The sequence below is a fragment of the Protopterus annectens genome, chromosome 15.part0 (genome assembly GCF_019279795.1).
Source record: "Protopterus annectens isolate FY-2018-M chromosome 15.part0, PAN1.0, whole genome shotgun sequence".
Lineage (NCBI taxonomy): Eukaryota > Metazoa > Chordata > Ceratodontiformes > Protopteridae > Protopterus > Protopterus annectens.
The window spans coordinates 237,663,207-237,683,968 of NC_056749.1; the positions used below are offsets into that span (position 1 = coordinate 237,663,207).

Genomic DNA, 20,762 nt, shown 5'->3' on the forward strand with positions numbered 1-20,762 from the left:
TCACTAGATGTCTCCAATAACTGCTTTAAATTGGAGATTCTTATATCAGCAACATGAGGAGTGTTACCAACAATTTTGATTAACTCTGACTTTCCCACAATAATTGTCCAAATAGATTTTAAAATGTTTTGATGTTGACAGCATTAGTTGACAGCAGTATAGGAAAAAACATACATTTGTCTTCATTCTTGTGCTTGATACTAACTGGAAATCATACTAAGTGGAAATCCTGGTTTCAAACCTGATACAAAAACATTATGCCTTTATGATTCAATTTCTTTGACAATGTAATATAATCTGTAGTCAGGAAAGCTCTTCAGTTTAAACAACTCAATGAACATTTTAGTTTCCTCTAAAAACACTTTGCCCCTTACTAACCATAACATTCTAATCATCTGTGGTAAAATATGTAAAATTTGCTTGCTGCCTTGATTGATTAACAACTGTAAAACTGTCCCTGTTCTTGCACTGTCACAACTGTAGTGAAGTCCTCTACACTGCATGATTTAACAGTTTAATACAAATGGAATGAGTAAATAAATTAACAGATCTTTTGGTATGGTTGTTATACCCCTATGAACGTTTCTCAGATAAGTACTGTGGACTGATGGGACCCCCATAAATAAAAATAAAAATTAATGTTAGAAATAATGCAGGGAAAGGTTAATAAATAATTATAGCATCAGATTGGTGGATAATGGCTATTATTATATTTCAAATGCTTTAAATCTATCTGAGGAATGATTTTTATATGTATATTGGGCAGTTGTTGAAGTCAGGTTTAGGGTGAAACTTTACTAGGATGCTAGGCTAATATAAACCTGAGATATAACATTAATAGGTAAGCTCAGCAAGGGAAGGAAATAATTTAGCACATAATTTTTCACATCTTAGTGTGAAATATTTCTCCATATAAGGTCAAGTTTGGTAAAAGCTTCAGTACAATGGTAGTGCATTTATGTTTTTATAACTCCTTTGTTGACTGTGTTAGACCCACTAGGCTAGAGGCCTCTTTTCAGGGGAAAACTTATTTGGTATTTATACCTCTAGGGGAAATTTATCCAGAGCATAAGGGAAGTTCTGCTACTCTTTTCAGTAAGTGCCATGGGATCTTTCACATCCACCTAAACTACCACCAGCTCAACAGATGGGGCCTCGGTTTAACATCTCACCTGAAGGATGACACACTCAAGAGTGCACCAACCCCTCCCCCTTATGCTGCACTGCAGTATCAGCAATCTTTCGACCCTGGGAGGGAATAGCTGCTACAGCCTTCTACATCAAAGGTGAGTGTGCTACCCGTTGTGTCACTGACACTGCTTAAAAAATAAGACAATAGAAAATGCTATTATGGTTTTGTGGAGTGCTCAGTCAATACTTATCTACTGACTTGTGATTTTAGCATGGATAGATAATGAGTTTTTTTTAAAAAGGATGATGTTTTGTGCAATGCTTAGTAAAAATTTGTAAGATCTTTATTTTTCAGATAAAATACAAAAATATAAAAGTATACAAATAATGAAATATACTAAAAATAAGAGTTTTTCTTTTTTTATCCTACCTGTGCATTTTCGCTGCTGACAGCACGTATGACCGATGCTTAGGTGAGGATTTTAGGGCACTCTGTGCTGCTTCTGTTCTGTAAAAGCAGGTTAAAAAGCAGAAGGTTAACAAAAAAACAACTGGTAAAGCTTGTGAGCTGTGAAAACTCAACAGGAAAGGACATATGAAAGTGAAAGCATCAGATTTAGCTGCCTAAAGGCTGTCATTCTGATATGCATGCATCAGCAGATTATTTTAAATGACAAGGATAACTTGAGCTGGTAGTTGTTCTCCCTTCCTCAAGCCTTGATAAAAGCAGAGTATGATGGGGGCCTACTTTGTCTCTATGTCTTGTCTTGGATGATTTATGGGAAATATGTGATGAGTTGAAAAACGCTCTGATACCAGCAGGTGAAATTCAAGTAACACAAGCAGCAGATAAAATTCAAGTAAGCCAAACCTCACAGTCTGTCCTTCAAATTAAAATGATTTATTTAAGCACCAAAAATTAGCTTTTCGTCGAATACACTCCAACTTCATCAGAAAAATCAGTAAAACAGTGTCTCACTGCCAGCCGTTATCTTATATACAAAAAATCATTTTTTAGAACAAGTCACATGGTCTTTAATAACAAATTAGTGATTAATTGGATGTCGGCACACCCACCATTGCTAACACTTGAAGTATATCAACTAAGCATTCAGTAAAATGTCAACAATTTAAATGTAAAAATAACTATATATACACATATAATGCAGCATGAATGGCATCAAGAACACTATACATCAAAAGTAATGAATACCCAACTCTGTGGTAGGAAATTAAGAAAGCATACTGCAGTGTTATTATGTAACACGTGAAACCGTACTAGGCCACAAATATCATGGGCATAATATATATTTATCCAGTGGTTAGATAGGCCATATAACCCCTTCCTTTTATTATATTTATTATAGATATATATATATATATATATATATATATATATATATATATATATATATATATATATATATCTTAAATAAAAAATTATTATATATATCTTAAACAAAATTTATTATTACTTTTTCTTTTAAACCAGTAACATTGTATACCTTGGTAGCCCTGAGTGGCAGGGCTGACTTGCTTAAGTTTGATCCTAGTATGGTTTCATGTGTTACATAGTAACACTGGTTCTTCAAGACCATTTATTGAAAGACCAGTAGGTAGCTTAGTGTTGGACTTGGGACAAGGTCTGTCCAGTCTATTACATTCTCCCTTGTTTGGGTTATACACCAGGGTTAAGAATGAATTCAGCAGGCACTTGGTAGGAGTCTAATTGTATAATTTTATATAATTTTTATATAATTTTAATTTTATATTGCATACATTTTTTGTTGCATGGTTTAAATTGATTGCATGAATTGTGTATGTATTATATAATATGTTTAACAGAATTTATTTTATTTCATTTTCATTTTTAACATATAATCTTTGATATGTTAGTTATGTAGGGACACTAGTAAGTTTTTATCTATTATATTTTATATTTTGTCTGTTGGTTACTTTTAGAGTGTTGCAGTATGCTTTCTTAGTTTCCTGTTTATGGCCCTTTAAGGTATTACTGGGGTTTCTCTTTTCGGTTTACGTACGCGCTGATTTTCTTTTAGTACAAACACTGGGTCTTTTTAATGCCGAGTGGAAATTTCTGGTAAATGGGCACTTTTTCAACTGCAGGAACACTATATCATTTTGGATTTATCAGGGCGTCTAGATTGGAGTGTATAGAATACTAACAGCATCTATTAGGTGACTGTGTTTTAACAGTGTTACATGAGGTATATATTGAAGTTGTGTTTGTTACTTCATAGGTATTCTTTTCATGAACACTACCGCAGAGTTGGGGTATTCATCAGTTTTGATGTATAGTGTTCTTGATGCCATTCATGCTGCGTTATATGTGTAGTAGTTATTTTTACATTTAAATTGTTGACATTTTACTGAATGCTTAGTTGATATACTTCAAGTGTTAGCAATGGTGGGTGTGCCGACATCCAATTCATCACTAATTTGTAATTGAAGACCATGTGACTTTTTTTAAAAAAAGATTTTTTTGTATATAAGATAACGGCTGGTAGTGAGACACTGTTTTACTGATTTTTCTGATGAAGTTGTAGTGTGCCGATGAAAAGCTCGTTTTTGGTGCTTAAATAAATCGTTTTAATTTGAGAGATGGACTGTGTGGTTTGGCTTACTTGAATTTCATCTGCTGCTTGTGTTACTTGAATTTCACCTGCTGGTATCGGAGCATTTTTCAACTTGGTTTTATCAGTCTTTCGCTTTCCTGAGTTTGTCACGTATGTGATGAGGAAATTTTGCTATGATTCACAATCTAATCATCAGACTACATGCCTGCATGCACTAGTTCTTCCCAATAGAAATTCAAGTTCTGGTCCCCAACTTGGTATAATACCATCATTACAGCATATGCATACCTGTCTGTTCCATAAACTGAATACTGAAGCAGCTCATATTGTACTAGTGACTGAATATGCCATGATCTCTGCTAGGGTTTTATCCATAAGAGGTCTACTGTCATTCTGCAACCCATCTGTCCTGCCTTCCAAATTGGAGTATACAATTGTCAATCACACCCATCTCTATTGAATATCTGAATGCCATAAAAACTTCATTCATTCATTCATTATTTTCTTTAGTGATTTTTAAGTTCTCATTCACCCAAAAACTTGACTACCTTTATTATGGCTTTAATTTCTCAACAACCTGTTGAAATCTTAATACTACCTAATAACTGAGCTTATATTGTCTTCCTGCTAATTTGATCAGGGAAGTTGATACCTGCACACCAGTCCATGTCTTACATAATTTTCTGTGACACTACTGAACCTTTATACTTAATCTTCAAACCCTTGTTTTATAGGTTCCTAAGTAGCTACTAAGCATGTGATCAGGGAGACTACCGAGGAGCCTAGCCCAGTTTCTCAGTTGTCGCAGAGCACTTTCTGGTTAAGTAACTTGCTCAGAGTCATACAGTAGACAATGAAGGCTGAGGAAATCAAACCCTGTACTACAGAAAGACGCTCATTAATTGCTTATAGCTTTAATGTTCTGCACTAATGGCCAGACCCAAATGACAAAACATTACCACAAGCATACATCAAGGAAAATATATTTTATAGCTGATTGGATATAAATTAGGAGTCTGTATAATCTTCAATAGCTCAGTGGCTATAAATTAGGAGTCTCTATAGTCTTTGATATGTTAAAGAGAACAAGTTGAATGTTTCATTTTTGTTGATATGATACATGTATCCTCCATTCCTTTTATATTCGTGGTTACACATCTTCGTATTGGCTCAGTTAATCTGCTATCTCTCTCTTTTTTTTTTTTTTTTTTTTTTTTACTCAAGAGAATTTTCTTTTCTTTTCTTAAAGCAATGCAATAAGTTAATACATATTAATAAACAAATAGTGAGAATAAAATTATTAAACAAGAAAATAAACTATATACCATATGTACAAAAGCCTGAAATAAAATGAATAATAGTCACATTCCTAGAGGAGGGGGAAATGAAAAAATATGTATAACAACTTCTATTTTTATTCAGGATAGTCCAAATTTATCTAAAAAGTGTCAATGAGTGATATCACTTTTTTTCAAAGGATTATTAATAATGATTTAGGATGGATCCTATGCTATTTAACTTTAGTTTCCTTATCAGCTGTCTCCTTCAAAAAGGATAGAAAGTCCCCAAAAAGTGGTGCAGTTGTAGATTTCCATTTCCTGGTAATGATTTTCCTTGCAAGAATAGTCCAAAGTAAGGAAAGGTTGTCATTATTCAATTTAAGGCTATCATTAATATTGAATAAAATTACGGAATTTGATAATACAAATAAATCAGTAAACAAAGCTTTTAAAAATTCCTCTAAATCACATGGAATTGATCTAAAAGAGGACAGGTATATAAAATATGAATCCAGTCAGCTTTACATTCATGCAAGCATCTCCAATAACAAATATTCTTGTTTTTACCAATTTTAGCTAGTTTGTTTGGGGTAGGGATTGCTCTGTGCAAAAATTTCCATATATGCCAATATTGTGTCTTAAGATGTAAGTTTGATAGAAGATAACATTTGAATTTTGCCCTCAAAGGATAGATTAGAAATGTGACCCACAGTGTAATTTCAATATTTATCTTGCAATTTTACCTTCTATTTTATAAGGATTTTATATAATTTTGAAGTTAGGTTTTCCAAATTTAATTTGTTGTAGATTATTTCATATAGATAATAGAACAAATTATTAGATTATAGAAAGAATTTTAGAGTAAGTTATCACACTTTGTAATAGGAACCAGTCATGAGGATCTAAATCCAATTTCTTTGTAAGTTGATGTATTTTTTTAACAAAAAGATCTTTTAAACATTGCTTCCAGCAAATGAAATTTTAGATTCTCAAGAAATAAAAATATTACTATGAAATTTGTCAACAAAAATTGGTAATACTGAAAGGAAGTAAAGGTTCAAACCAGATTTTAGTATCAACATTAGAAAAAATACATTTTTTAAGTTGTTAAGTATAGAATTTAAAAAGCTAGAGTTTGTAGGCCTAGAAATATGATATTGCATAACATAACAAAGAAGATACCAGAAAATATTGGCTTGATTATTTAATAGAAGATTTTCAGGAAGAGTACTATCATTCTGTAAAATTGTCAAATGTAAAGATTTCTGGTTAGAAATATACTCAGAATCAACTCAATTCAAAATTATTTTGAAAATTGAAGCTTTAATATAGGTCTCAGTATCTGGGAAATTAATTCTTCCCTGATCCCATGGTCTGATATAATGAAGAAAAGCTATTCTATTATTATTGGGAAACCAGACAAGTTTTAAACAAAGCTTATTTATAACATTAATTAGATTTTTTCTAGGAAATAGATAAAGCTTAAACTATATATAATATTTTGGGTAGGATAATCATTGTTATTAACTGATGCCTATCTTCAAAAGAAATAAAAAGTCTGTTCCATTATGAGAGTTTGTATTATTTTTAAAATATTGTTATAGTTAGCTGTTGTTGTTTATTTATATAACTATGTAAGACAATGCCAAGGTAGTCAAGAGAAGTAGTTTATCCCCATAACATGATTTTTATGAATTTTAACTTTCTTCTTTTTATTTAATATTATGAATTTAGATTTTGATTGATTAAAGTAAAGAATGGAAATAGACTGAAATAAGTATATTGAAGATTTCAGTTCTGAGAGGTTACTTTTGAATTAGGTAGTGATCACTAGTAGTGTGCAAATAAAAACATATAGTTGTGTTTCAGACCTCATCTCCCCTAGAAAATGAATCCCAACACAAATCTCATCTCTCCAGCTGCCCTCCTAATCCAACAAAAGCAGCATTCAAAACTCCATCCCTACTTTTTGGCTCCTGTCTGCTCATCACTCCAGACTCTGCCAGACATATTGTGCTATGAGATTAATAAGCATACACCTAAGAATACTTAAATGGAAGAGGCAGTATCTTCCTGTCAATTTAAGTTGAGAAAGCAATGTTTGAGCAGTCTACACTAAAGGCATAATCCAACAATGCAAAATGAGCTGGCAGAAACAACACAAGATGAATGGAAGAACTTCAAGGGAAAAACCAAGCCCAATAGTCTCAATGACCAAGGGAAAAAAACTGAGTAAACTGTGTCAAAGGCAGCAAACCTTTTCTTGAAGAAAAAATGCACACAAGTCCACTACACCACCAAGGAAAGCAATCCAAAACCCATCCATACAAAGGGAAGCCCAACAAAATGTACACAATAAGCTCTCTGAACCACCAAAGAAACATTCACAGAACACCACACCACCAGGAAATAATTGAAATCATATACAACAAATCCACCACAACACCAGAGAGGGATCTTCATCTACCTTACCTTGCCCTGTGAAGACAACCATTCAAAAAGAATATCACCTCTAAAAGCATCACAAGAACTTAACAAAGAGTTCAAGAGATTGTTTTACGAATACATACTCAAAGAGCTAAATAAATAAATAAGTAAATTAAATAAATAAATACTTAACAATTATCCAACAGTGATTTAAAAAAAACTTATAGTAAAGATATAAGCTATGACTGATAAACGAGTTATCAGTAAGTGTTTGTGAACTGAGAGAAATTCAGGAAGTGAATGTTAGTAATAAAAAAGTTAGAATATAGTCTATACCATTTTATAAAGTTTGTAGTTGAGAAAAGGAATTAAAAATATTAGATCTTACCAAACATGATTTTTAATGATAGGATTTATACTCCCAGGTATGAAATATTAAAACAATAAAGAAAACATTATTTAAATAAATAAGTCATTTTGAGGTGGATGTTTTGGCAGATTTAATAGTGTTGATGGAAGAAATTTCTGTCTTTTGTTTATTTTTCCTTAAGTCAGTCCAGGAATTTTTTTCTGAAGCTCTTTTATGGGAAGAAGAAGAAGAATAAGACCAGTCAATATCTTCTGGAATGGGAATGATATTGCTGTTTTTGATGAAAGAATAGGCTTCCTCTAAGCTGTTAAATATTTTTGTTTTATTTGAATAGTAAATTTTAATTCTTGCTGGATAGATTATTTAGGCTTTAATGTTGTTTTGCTTTAATGATTTAACCAAGGGCTAGCAACTTTTCCTCAAGTCCATAACTTTAGTCAAATAATCTTTCTCAAATCTGATTAGATTTTGTTTATACTTCAAAGGAACTTTCCCCCAAGCATACTTAAATATTAGTTCTTTGTCAGTATATGATAAGAATTTTATCACAATGGACCTCGGAGGAGAAGAAGAAGAAGAAGATGGAACACGCTTACCTATGGCTCTATGAGCCCTTGTGATACCATAAGAGAAACCCTCCTGTAAATGTAATATTTCAGGAATCCAAGTGTTCAGAAAGGAAATCAAATCATCCCCTTCACATTTTTCTGGAAGATCAAAGATTCTGATATTATATCTTCTTTCTCTGTTTTCCAAATCATCGATTTTGTTAGGGAGCAGGGTATTTTGCTTGAGAAGGAAATCAGTTTGGAATTCTTCTTCTTTTAGTCTCCCTTGCATATAATTTAAGGCAGTTTCCATGTCAGAGATTTTATTTTATTGTTGTTGGAGCAGTTATTTGAAAACATCAGTTTGTTTTAAACAATTCTCTAAGATTTTCCAGATTCACTTGAAAATTATCCATTTTCAGAGATAATTCCTGGAGAGTGGAAGTTACTTGTTGTAAATCTTTTCTCAAAGATGAATCAGTATGAGAATACTTAGAGGTGAACACCCTGATTTGATGAAGTAAGCCCCAGATAAAAATGGCAGGACAAATTTTATATATTTCCACCAAAATTGGAAATGACAAAGACAGAACTATTATGAATAAGTTATGAGAGAATATTTTTGAAAAAAATAATTATTTTCCTATAAGTATAAATCTACAGAGCTCTAAAATTAGCTGCCTTTACTTGGCCATCTTAGCTCTACCCTCTCCATTCAGCTATCACTTAAACCTCCAGGAAATTTTCCACATGCAACATTCTAACTGTGTGTGTACTATGATATATATATATATATATATATGTGTGTGTGTGTGTGTGTGTGTGTGTGTGTGTGTGTGTGTGTACATGGGTCTACTTTAGAAGACCGAAATACCAGAAGACCAACTTTTAAAATTCCCAAGATGAACAAGCCGACAACCACAGAAAACCAACATCCCCGAACACTGACTTCCAAAATACCCCAAAATTAAACCCACCGATGTTGGAGGGCTTTGCCTCCCATACCCCCCTAACTAAATATACCTACTCTGAAGTCGCACTACCATGCAGGTAAGGGGCAAAGTTCAACATGGTGGCCAAGTGGATACTTACCTGGAGTTAGGAGTCGGTGTTCCGGTAGATTGGTTTTCTGAGGTTGTCAGCTTTCTTGTCTTGGCATTTTAAAATTTGTTCTTCTGGTATTTTGGTCTTCCAAAGTAGACCTGTGTATATAGGTGTCAATATTTTTTAAAGTTCTGCATGCCTTAACACTAACAGCAGAACACTATGTAATTCATAGACTGTTATCCACTTTTATGCCAAGATTTTTCTCTTGTTGTATTAAAACATATTCTTTTAACATCTAAATCTGGCCTTCATTTTATTTCCTCCTGATGTAAGCAGTACGTTTTGCACACTAATATCCATTGTAGCCTTTATGTTTTTTTACTGAAACTTAGCCACACAGATATGCCTCTGTCACAGACATTTAGCAATAGGTCTGCTAGGTTGCTTTTAAATGATTTCACTTGGTAAAATCAATAAAACAGCTCTACACTAATAGCATGTAAGATGAAAAAAGCCTGTAATGCAATCATTAGGCAGTTTCTCATCTATAAATGTTGGCTGTTGTTACTTTATTATAATAAAACATGACTTTTACTGCTCCTTTTGTTAAACCCAAGAGTACTTTAAAGTTAAAAAGCCCCCTTAATATCATCACAGTATTTATAATCAGCTGTTATAGTTTTTTTCTTACTATTCTTTTATCTAACATTTTTTTCCTTCTTTCCAAATTTAGCTTCTGGAACTTGGATAGCATTTGATAGGTATGGATAAGGAAATGTGTCATGAAGAAGTCCTGTGCAATTGCTGATATAGTATATTGCAGATAATACCTATACTGAAGGCTTGACTCATACAGAAAATGCTAGGATTTAGTGAAATTATTCTGATTAATTAACATTATTCTGATAGTGTAACAGCTTAGACAGATTGCATGGTCTTCTAGAAATATCACTAGCCTAGACATGGTATAATGAACTTGTTGGAGTCCATCTACATTAAATGGATCTTATTTGCAGATTGCCACTATTTCACCTGGGTTTGCACCTGCTGTGATAATTGGATTTTGTTGTTATCTGACCTTTCTTCATCTGTGTTTAGAGCAGAGAACAGATGAGTGACTTGGGGTTCACTTTTGCCATTTTTTGGACCTGGTGGTTGTTGTTGCTCTTCCTGTTAAGGGAAGGAATGGTTCCAGTCCTGCCTGCCTGAATTAACTGCTGTTTGTAATTGACTATCTGTTGTTCCCTTGTTGCTGACTGGTCCATTTCTCTTTTAGGTAGGTGTTTGCCTAGTATATAAGGAGCTTAGTTGTATGGTCTGATGCTTTATACTGCTAAGCTGTAGTATACTGAGCTTGTTGGAGTCCTGCTGCACTAACTGCATTTTGTTTGCAGAATGCTATTGCTTCACCTGGCTTTGAACCTACTAAATGTAGTTGTATGGATTGCTTTTGTTTCACCTGGCTTTGGACCTGCTAAGTGCAGTAGTATGCACCAAGCTGTATTTAAGTTACAACACTATAATATTTAATGTCATACTTTTGACTAGGAATCATTATGTGTGGTTACAGTTTTCGGCATTTCTCACATTTTTGTGGGGGATGTTCAAGTTAAAACGGAATCTAGCAATCTCATTCATTCTCTTAAAAGTGTGACAGCTGAGGGTTCCTTCTATTTAATCATTGTAGATGTTCAATACTGAGTTACTGATGTCTGGTCATGTATTGGTCTCCGTTTACATAAGTTCACAGTTTGTTCTCTCCCTTTATGTTTCCAGCCTGCTCATTTATGGAACTCTTGAGACAATGTAGCAACTTCTTCATTCTTTATGACAATTACTTACTTTTATCATGTACTGATGTTAGTTACAAGAGATGTAAATACTTGTTTCTTAAGCAGCATATTGTCTTCTGCAAGAATGATGCCACAGTTTCAAAATAAATAAATGATTTCAACAACTGGCTTATTAACTAGAGTCATTTCAGGGGTCAGCATGAGAGGCAGTGATTGACATGCATTAGCCTGCTTCACCAGGGATGGCCTTTCACCTGTGTCTTTAGGGCTTCTTCCATATATTGTTTAAGACCTTTTCTGCCACCATAGTGCCTTTTAAAGTCAAAGATCCTTTTTTTAGATATTCCAGTTCAGCAAATTCTAATCTGGCAAAGATTACGGTACCACTGCTCAATGCTAGGAGTCTGAACAATAAGTTGCTTAATTTTGAGGCCTTTCTGATGCTTGAATGTGCTCATCTATGTCTTGTTACACAAACTTGGTTTCATTGTTTTGATAACATTCCCTCTATAACTGGTCACAGCACCTCTCACTCTTTTAGACACTGTAGGGCTACATGAAGTATTTGGTTTTACAGCCGATATAGTAACTCCTGCAAAATACATCAAAATTCTAAATTGCTGAAAGTGATATTTGGTCAGATTTGATAAAATCAATTGCCTCTTCATTGCCGACTACAGAGTTCTTGCAGTTAGTTACCTTAGGACCACTGCATGCACCTTGACAAGCTGGATTCCATATCTATTAATCCCAGGACTGATTAAAGGGAACTTAAATTACCATCCATCATTTGGGAGTTTTAGACAAGTAGCAGCAAATACACTCAATATTTTGTTGTTATTAATACCAGCTCCCTAGAGCAAATTGTCCAAATTGTCCAAGTTTCCAGTGAGAGGGAGGGATAGATTCCACTTTGATATTACAAATAATACCATTGCCTGCACATCTACAAATGTTATCTCCTCCTTGATCAGATCTTACCGTCACCTTTCCCTTAAAATTAGTAGTAATTTGCCTTTAAATTCAACTATATTTAGAGACCACGCCATAGAAAATTTTACAACCCTATCTGAGGGACTAAAGAATTTGAAAAGTGTTTTGTCCCCTGCTGACCTGATCACTAATGGTAACACATTCACCCCATGATTCACAGAGCCACAGCAATCAATGTGTAGATAAGACGGTACCTAGTAAGCATATGTATGGTGGAAAATACAGGTGTAAACCTCTATAGTGAAACTCTCTGATAAACAAACTATACAACAGGAGGGGAAAATGACACGGTTCATTTAAAATATTTTCTACCATAACTCAGAATAAATTATATAAGCAAATCTACAAGAATTGTAAACACGTCATTAGGAAAAGAAACGCTGAATATAGGTTGAAGGTAGCGGTCTCTTCAAACGATAATCACTGAGGATTTTTTGCAACTATATTAGGGGTATTAGAAGTAATGTCTGATACTATATAAAATACAAAGTGAACAATGTTACTTATATTGATATCAATGCCATTGCAATTGCTTTGTCTGAAAATTTTAACTTAGAATTTTTGCCTCCTTCACACCCCAATGCCCATTCCTTTGAATGGACATTGGGGTGTCCATTCTCTTGAATCTTTTAATATGGCTTCAGCCATTATCACTATGGAACAGATCCTGGAAGATATTATCTAAACTGAAAATAACACCACCATGGTCTGGAACAATATATCAGTCTGCTTTGTTGTTATCACAAAATATGTTATTACCTAACTCCTCTTTAAGCTTTATTAATCTCTGCCTCTTCGCCTGCCTCTGCACTCTGGAAATCAGCAGTTGTTGTGCCTGTACATAAAGGTGATGTTGTTAGTGCCCCAGGAAATTGTTGTCCCATTAGCCTCACTAGTGTTATTTCTAAAATCATAGAATGAATTTTAGTCAGTCACATTAACAGTGAAATTAATAACTTACAAATACTCCAATCCTTGTTAGTACTGTTTTGTGGAGGATGGGTCTTGCTGGCTTAATTTGGTTAACTATCTTGAGGGAGTAGCTGAAGCCAGTGATGAGAGTCATTCTGTCTATGCCAATATCTTCACCCTGCTAGGGCATTCAAGTATGATTCCCCATGTAGGTATTGTTGATAAACTCACCAGAATAAATGTTAATGCTTGCCTTACTTGGTTGTTAGCTGGCTCTCATTTCACACATAAAGGGTGAGAGTTTGTGTTACCTTCTCATCAAAGCAGTTTAATCACCAGTGGATTCCCTTAGGAATCTGTGCTTTCTTTAATATTTACTTCTCTGATGTAAAAACAAGTATCCAAAATGGTTGACCAGTTTTGCAGTTGACCAAAAATTGGGTGCCATTACTAATTCCCCTACAAATTCCTGTCATTTCCAAAAATGGCTAAACAGTGCAAAAAATGTAGTGTAGTGTAGTCTCATTTGGGAAGCAAGTTTTTTTTTTAATAATTATCACATAAACATACCTCCACTTAAGGCTAATTCAGTAGTTACAACTAATCTTGGCCCTTTCCTTGGCAATGAATTGTCCTTTCATAATCAATTATCAGTTACAGTAAAGGAATCTTTTTTGCATTGCCCATTCAAATATCAATGGTATATCCTTATGATCATAAGATTTTTTAGTCCCCCTGCATTTATATCTTATTAGGCCAATAACAGAATGTGTTTTTACTGTTATTTATCTCAACAAACATGTATCCCAGCTTGAAAGATCTGAAGATGTTCTAACCAAGGGAATCAAATAGTCAGGCTGATTAACTGTAATGATAGACCACAAAGTCTTTCACTTTTTGACATTTTTTTTGCAGACTTCTACATAAGATCTTGGATTTACCTTTCAGGGTATGAAAGACATTTTTACTGGATCTTCTTTAACTTATAAGTACTGGTAATATTAGCAACACTCACTCCAAAACTCTCAAATTCCATTGTAACATAAAAGGACTTCTTAGAGGAATAGGTTCATTACCCAAGATATTCCCTACTATGGAACAAACTTCGCTTGCAAGTCAAACTGCAAAACACATTAGCCACCACCAAGATAATACCTGATGATTGTAATGGGTTTATATAAAGTAACTTTAGCGATTAGTAAGATAGCTATTCTCAGGAAGGGAGCCAAACCTACTGGTAATATATCCTATGGTGAATGGCTATATAAGGCTATTCAAATTGCCTGCCTAGTTTTTAACCTATAAACCTGTGATCTCCCGAACCTTTGGGTTTCTGAAGCTATTATCACTTCTTCTTCTTCTTCTTTCTTGGTTAGGGGTCACCACAGTGGATCACCTGCCCGCTTATGATTGGCAGTGGAGTTTTACAGTGTTGAATTGCCAGCCCGGCACCCAACCTTCCATTGAAGGCACACACATGCACATACTCACACCTAGGGCCAATTTGTATACAATCCACCAACAGCATGTCTTTTGGATGTGGGAGGAAACCGGAACACCCGGAGGAAACCCACGCAACCACAGGGAGGACATGCAGACTCCGCACAGAAGGCACCCAAGCTCTGATGCTATTATCACTACTATTGATTAATCTGTAAAAGTATAGTCTGTCCTCAGTCCACTTGTAAATTGGTAAAACTCCACCACTTGCAACTTGTAAACCTTCCCCCTTAAATGTGTTCTATGCTCCTATATGTGCTAATTAGTAATTCTCTTTCAGAGATAGCCACAGTTGCACCTTTTATTAATATACCTGTCTGACTTTCACACAGACTAATTGTATCCCACAGTGTATAGGAACAGTCACTAATAACCCCATACATGTGTTCCATGCTAACATCCTGCAAATGCTGAATGCACATACAAGTACAGTGATTACTACACCTTTATAAGTGTGTCTTTTAGCCAGTTCCTATATAAAGTGACTGAATCCTACTCATACATAGGAAATGTCAGTTGTATAATCCTTTACACAGTTCTGCCATCCACCCAATATCAGTGTAGATTATTTTATACCAATATGGACAAGGATAGTCATTGATTACACAGAGGCATTTTTGTCCATGACCCATCAAAATATAAAATATAAACATTATAACAAATTATGTACAGCATTGTAAACATACTTTGCATAACTTAAGAAAAATATACTTTTCTATAAACCTTCCCCTTGTCCATGTCCCCGTATACTGAACATTTTTTTATCACTTCCTATAGAGATTTTGACTAAAATATCATCGTCAAAGTGCTCCCACAATTGGTAACTGTATCTGGCAATGCACAGGAACTGCTGCTAGTACATCCTCCCAAGTACCTTCTGCTCATTTCCTACATCCCTTGACAACATCTTAGCAGTATGCAGACAGTTGAGCACTGGTATACCTCCTTAATGAATATGTATGCCATTTATCTTTCCTGTGCTGAGCATCCAAGTGCTCTGGATTATGCGGAACGCTCCGTATTTAACAACGAGCGAAGCTACTGTTCCGCTGTTCCACATTGAACAGCAGTGGCTCTGCTACACACATTCTGATTGGTTTGTGTACCGCAATTACTGTCAATCGGCATCATGGCACACAAACCAATGCATAGGCCAATCACGTTCCAGGAAGTCTTTTTGCGCCAAAATAATGGCTTGAAAAAGGCTTCCAGGAAGCAGTGATCTTCCAACAACAACAGCGGAAGACTGGGAATAAGGAATAAGCGCAGCTGGGGATTGAAGACATTGGGGGTCAGGACTTGAGCACCAGAAGAAGAATCAGCAACTGAAGGGAATTCAGGGATATAACCATTGCTTTGGTGGTTCTAGAAGGATCAAGAGTGTCAAGTCTGAGGTTTTATTTTGCTGCCTGCCTGCCTGCTAGACAATTGGGGTTGATTTTCATGTACTGTGTGGAGTCTGTGGATTGTATTGAGCTTCTGGGGACAAGTTAGTAGAGGTAAGTGTTTTTTTATAAATGTAGCTGTGGCCAGAGCATTCGGAAAGGATTCAGTAGCTGTATTGTTTTGCAGATTTTTAAATTAATTGTTTTTTAAAGAAGATTGCCTGCATACAACATGCATTATATAATTTGAGTGGTTAAACTAAAAGTTTTTTTAACTGTTTCCAATAAAGGTTTTTTGTCACTGTTTCCATTAAAAGTCCAGAGCAACAGTGAGCAAAAAGAAAAGAGCATACATTGAAAATATTAACTGATTGTGTTATGTATATAATCATTACAACCTAGGTATCTCTGTAGTTAAAGTTTACTGATGCCACTGGACATCAAACGTTGCTTGGTCATATTTGTTTTAAGAATTCTAAAACCATGCTGAATACAGGGTAATTGGAGATTTTGTTTTAAAGCTGATGTGATATTTGACCTCTATTTAGTGATGCCAAAAATATTTAGTATTATTTGTACGATTTATATGTATTCTAATACTGGTCATATTTATGTAAATATCTCTAAAACCAAGTGACGTTGATATAAATAATTAGCCTCATATGAAAGCTCACAAGTTGTTGTGACTTTCGGCTTTTCCCGGTTAGGGGTCGCCACAGTGGAACTCCGGTCCGCTAATGATTGGCAGTTGATTTTTACGTACCGAGTTGCCAGCCCTGATGCACAACCTTCAACGAAGGTACGCCCATTCATGCATGTCTCCATGCAGAAGGCACTCTAACTGAGAGTCGAACCAGACAGCGTCTTACTGTGAGGCGACAACGCTACCGCAGCTCACAAGTGTATGAAGAAAATGCTGCTGGCAGTAGTTGTTGCATGAATGGTTACTGAGATCATAAGCTGTTTATTTTGACTTATAAAATCTAGTTTAAGACCAGGAATAAAATGAATGCAACCTTTGCAAAGATTATTTTGTGTTGAATAGTTTTCCATTCCATTTACAGTTTTCAAGTAACACATACGGTTCTAGAGCTGAATATTTGTTTTGAACTGAGATTACAACTTTATTTTTTCCAAGGCATAGGCTAAATATTATAAGACCAATATTTAGTGTCTCTATTGTTGTGCTGTTTGTCTCCCTAGTATGTTTCTGACAGTAATTGCCAACACAGATCATGTTCTAGCAACTTTCTCAGTTTATAAGACAATATTTAGTATATTTTTGTTGTGCTGCTTACATTATGTTAGGTTTTTGTCCAGATTTCTTGCACTAAAAGGTTGAGAGGAATGAGGATGGATGTCAAAAGTGAGCATCTTTGCAGTAATGGGATGCTTTAAAGTATCGAGTTTTGTTTTCTAGTAGGACTTTAGTGTAACTTTAGTGTCTTTTCATAATGGCAAGAAGCTGAAACCGCTCAAGAAAAATACTGAAGTGACAGTGTTGTGCTGCTGGTTGACATGTTAAAAAATGTTCTAATTAAGTTCTAATTGTTTTAATTCTAACTTCTAATTCAGAAACATTTTTATTTTGAATTCTCTTGTCAATGCCTCAGGTTTATAGCAGTATTTTTGTCAATTCTGGTTTTGTCCTTCACTCTGCTCTGCTTTCTTTACTCAGTGGCATTTTTTCAGTCGTATTTCCACAACTGGAAACTAAGCACATTCATGCCAGTATCACTACAGCCTTTGTGTACTTTGGATAAGATTTTTTGCCATTAGCGTGCTATTTGGATTTTAAGGTAGGGACCTTATCACTCTGTAGTGATACTGGCATGAATGTGAAGGTTTACAAATGTTGGGATATGTATGTGTGCTTCTGCTTAGTGTATTTTTATTTTTCATGGTCAAACATAAGAGATCTTGCAATCTTTTGGTCTTAACTGTTCCAAGACATGATGCCTTAAATGACACATTCTTGTCAAAGTAGAGAGTCCTGCTTTTAAATACTCTTTTAGGCACCTTTGCCAGGCCCAGACCTGGCGGTAGGACAGGGGTAGAACACATCTAAAGTGGTGAATGTGAAATTCAAGTCTCTACCATGATCCATGGCAATGGCACATTTTGCACTGTGCGAAAATAGGGTGTTCCACGTTTTGACCATTTGTCACACATCGTTAAGGTCTGTGTACCACATTGGCCTCTTAAGAGGTTGAGACCTATGTTCCTGTGAATTGGATGAACACCATTATCTTGGGATACTGCTGCTGCTGGGACATCCTCTATCATTACCATATCAGAGCTATTGCTTCTCAGGTTCAACACCTTACTTTTCTAAGCTCTAAACATCAAAGCCATTTGCAACTATGCAGTTAAATTTTTCAAGTCTTTCTTCAGATTACCCTGCCCCCATCTCCTACTGCTGACCTCTTGCATGTCACCTGCAAAGAGGCGGATCCTGTTTTCTGTAATTGGTGTGCCTGATGTTGGTGGCAAACATCCAAGTACCAAATTCTGTGGCACTCCACTATTTACTTCTCTTTTTCTTGGCAGTACAACTGCATATTATTTATTTATTTATTTGAATTTGTTGACCGGGAGAGTCCACTGGGTCAGAGCAACCCATTTTCAGTGGAGGCCCAGGGAGAAAAGATCCACAAGTAGTTACATTCATGACAATTGAGGTTACATTGATGAAAATTATAGTGGTAAAGAATATATAATAAGCAAAAAGGCATTCTTGCATAACATATCTTACATAAGAAAAAAAAAAGTTACATATTATATAGGAAAAAAATATGAAAATCAGTTTTCAGATATTTGATCAACTTTGGAAAGATAGAACATATATGATAAGATTATTTTCAAGAATTAATTTAGAATTATTTAGAATTATTTAATTATTTATTTAATTATTATTTATTTATCATATCTGCCATCTTTGGTAGTTGTGTAGAAACTGTGTTAGATTCATTGCAGTGCAGCAAATAAATTGCAAAATGTTTCATTCAGAAACACCATTGCATGGAATTCCACAGTACATGTAAGTACAGTCATCCAAAACAGAGCTGCTCATTTTATATTTCCTTTTACCTTTTTGTCTGTTCTTCTACGGAAACAGTGTCAATTTCTTCCATGCTCTGTGATCTAGTTTTGACATGTGGTGCTCTGAAATATAAAAGCAAACAACATTACACTGGTAAATTTGCGTTTCCGCATTTCCTTACTCATGATACCTAGAATTCATTGCCTGATAATCCATTGTATGTTGTGTTACTATCTCATATAAGAGTCTTACCTGCTTGTTTTTATGAAATACTTTTCTAAAAGAATTTTGGCAGGTAAGCTCAATTTTATTGCAGTATAGTTTCCAATTTTTGAAGGTAAGAAGGTATCAATATTAATCATTTCATATTTAATTGTGTTTTTGCTAGTGCACAAGAGATCCAACATTAACTGAATTATTTCAGGATTGCCTCTTTTCTTTCTTCTGTATAGATCAGATTTTTAAACTCTTTGAACTTAACATAATAAATGAAACTAAAATTAAAGGCTAATAAATTAAAACAGGATCCAACTGATTAAGTATGCTTAATGCCAGAGATTACAGTTATAAGTCATAGCACTCTGATATTAATATTTCCCTTAGTTTTTTCCCAATATATCATACAAGAAGTAATGTGCTCAGTTTCTGTAGATTAATTTCATGCTTATAGAGAAAAACAAGCATGTAATTCTTCCCCATCTCTATGTTTAATAAAATGGGTAGCAGTTTTACTATGTCAACTCAGATAACCATTTAATTTAAATTTAATACCTTGGTGCTGCGGTAGCGTTGTCGCCTCACAGTAAGACTCTGTCCGGTTCGATTCTCAGCTAGAGCATCTTCTGCGTGAAGACATGCGTGAATGGGCGTACCTTCGTTGAAGGTTGTGCGTCAGGGCTGGTAATTCGGCATATACTACCAATGAGTAGCAGACCGGAGTTCCGCTGCAGACCGGAGTTCCGCTGTGGCGACCCCTAGCCGGGAAAAGCCGAAAGACACAACAACAACTTTTTCCTGATGCTGGTCAGTGAAGTGGATTGCAAGTAATGACCTCTCACAGCATCTTTATCTGCCATTGAGTATCCATCCAAATTTAGTATGAGTCATAAAATGTCTCCTTGCTGCACCGAGATCCAAAAATTTGATTTTTTTATATATTGCCCCAGTTAACAACTAAACTATAAACAGATTGACTGTCTCCTCATAGATTAGATAGAAAATGCAGAACTTGTCTTCCAGGGACCCCTCTACAAAAAGGTCATGCCCAGCAAAGGCATATACAATTAAAAAAATAACTAAGCAAATATATAAATAATAAAGTAATACTGCCTGCTGTCATGAATACCTCATCACCAAGTCTATCTTAGTTTTATGACCCTTACCTTTAGCATCTGTGTGGCCAGCTGTCTTTATCACACTCTACTCTCCTATCCCAGGATTATAAGATTGACCTATTCCATCTCAGCATCAGTTATGTTCATATCTGCCAAGAGTTTGTATCATTCTTTCAGCATCTATAACCTTTAATATCGACATACAGGGTCTCACACTTTAAGCCTGTCCTTTATTTCGCACAGTATTTGTGGCCCATGTTGGCAACAACTATGAATGTCTATCTTAATATGGTTCTGCATACTTTCTTCACATGATCAGTGTCAGTCTAGTCATTTAGAATTAGGCTGCCATAACGGACAAAGTTAGACTCACATTTTCATGTAGTCTTCTCGGGATCTCTT

General features: G+C 34.9%; 1 protein-coding gene across 10 annotated transcripts in view; it reads right to left on the reverse strand.

Moving 5' to 3' along the window:
- Positions 1–20,762, reverse strand: part of LOC122790166 (serine-rich adhesin for platelets-like) — a 475,884-nt gene that overhangs the window by 292,518 nt on the left and 162,604 nt on the right. For all 10 annotated transcript variants that reach the window (XM_044057773.1, XM_044057769.1, XM_044057768.1 and 7 more), the window contains 3 exons: positions 20,734–20,762; positions 19,074–19,148; positions 1,562–1,639 (listed from right to left, as the gene is read on the reverse strand). The exon at positions 20,734–20,762 is cut by the window's right edge and continues 61 nt beyond it. In XM_044057773.1, coding sequence (XP_043913708.1) covers positions 1,562–1,639; positions 19,074–19,148; positions 20,734–20,762 — 182 coding nt within the window. The remainder of the gene's footprint in view (positions 1–1,561; positions 1,640–19,073; positions 19,149–20,733) is intronic.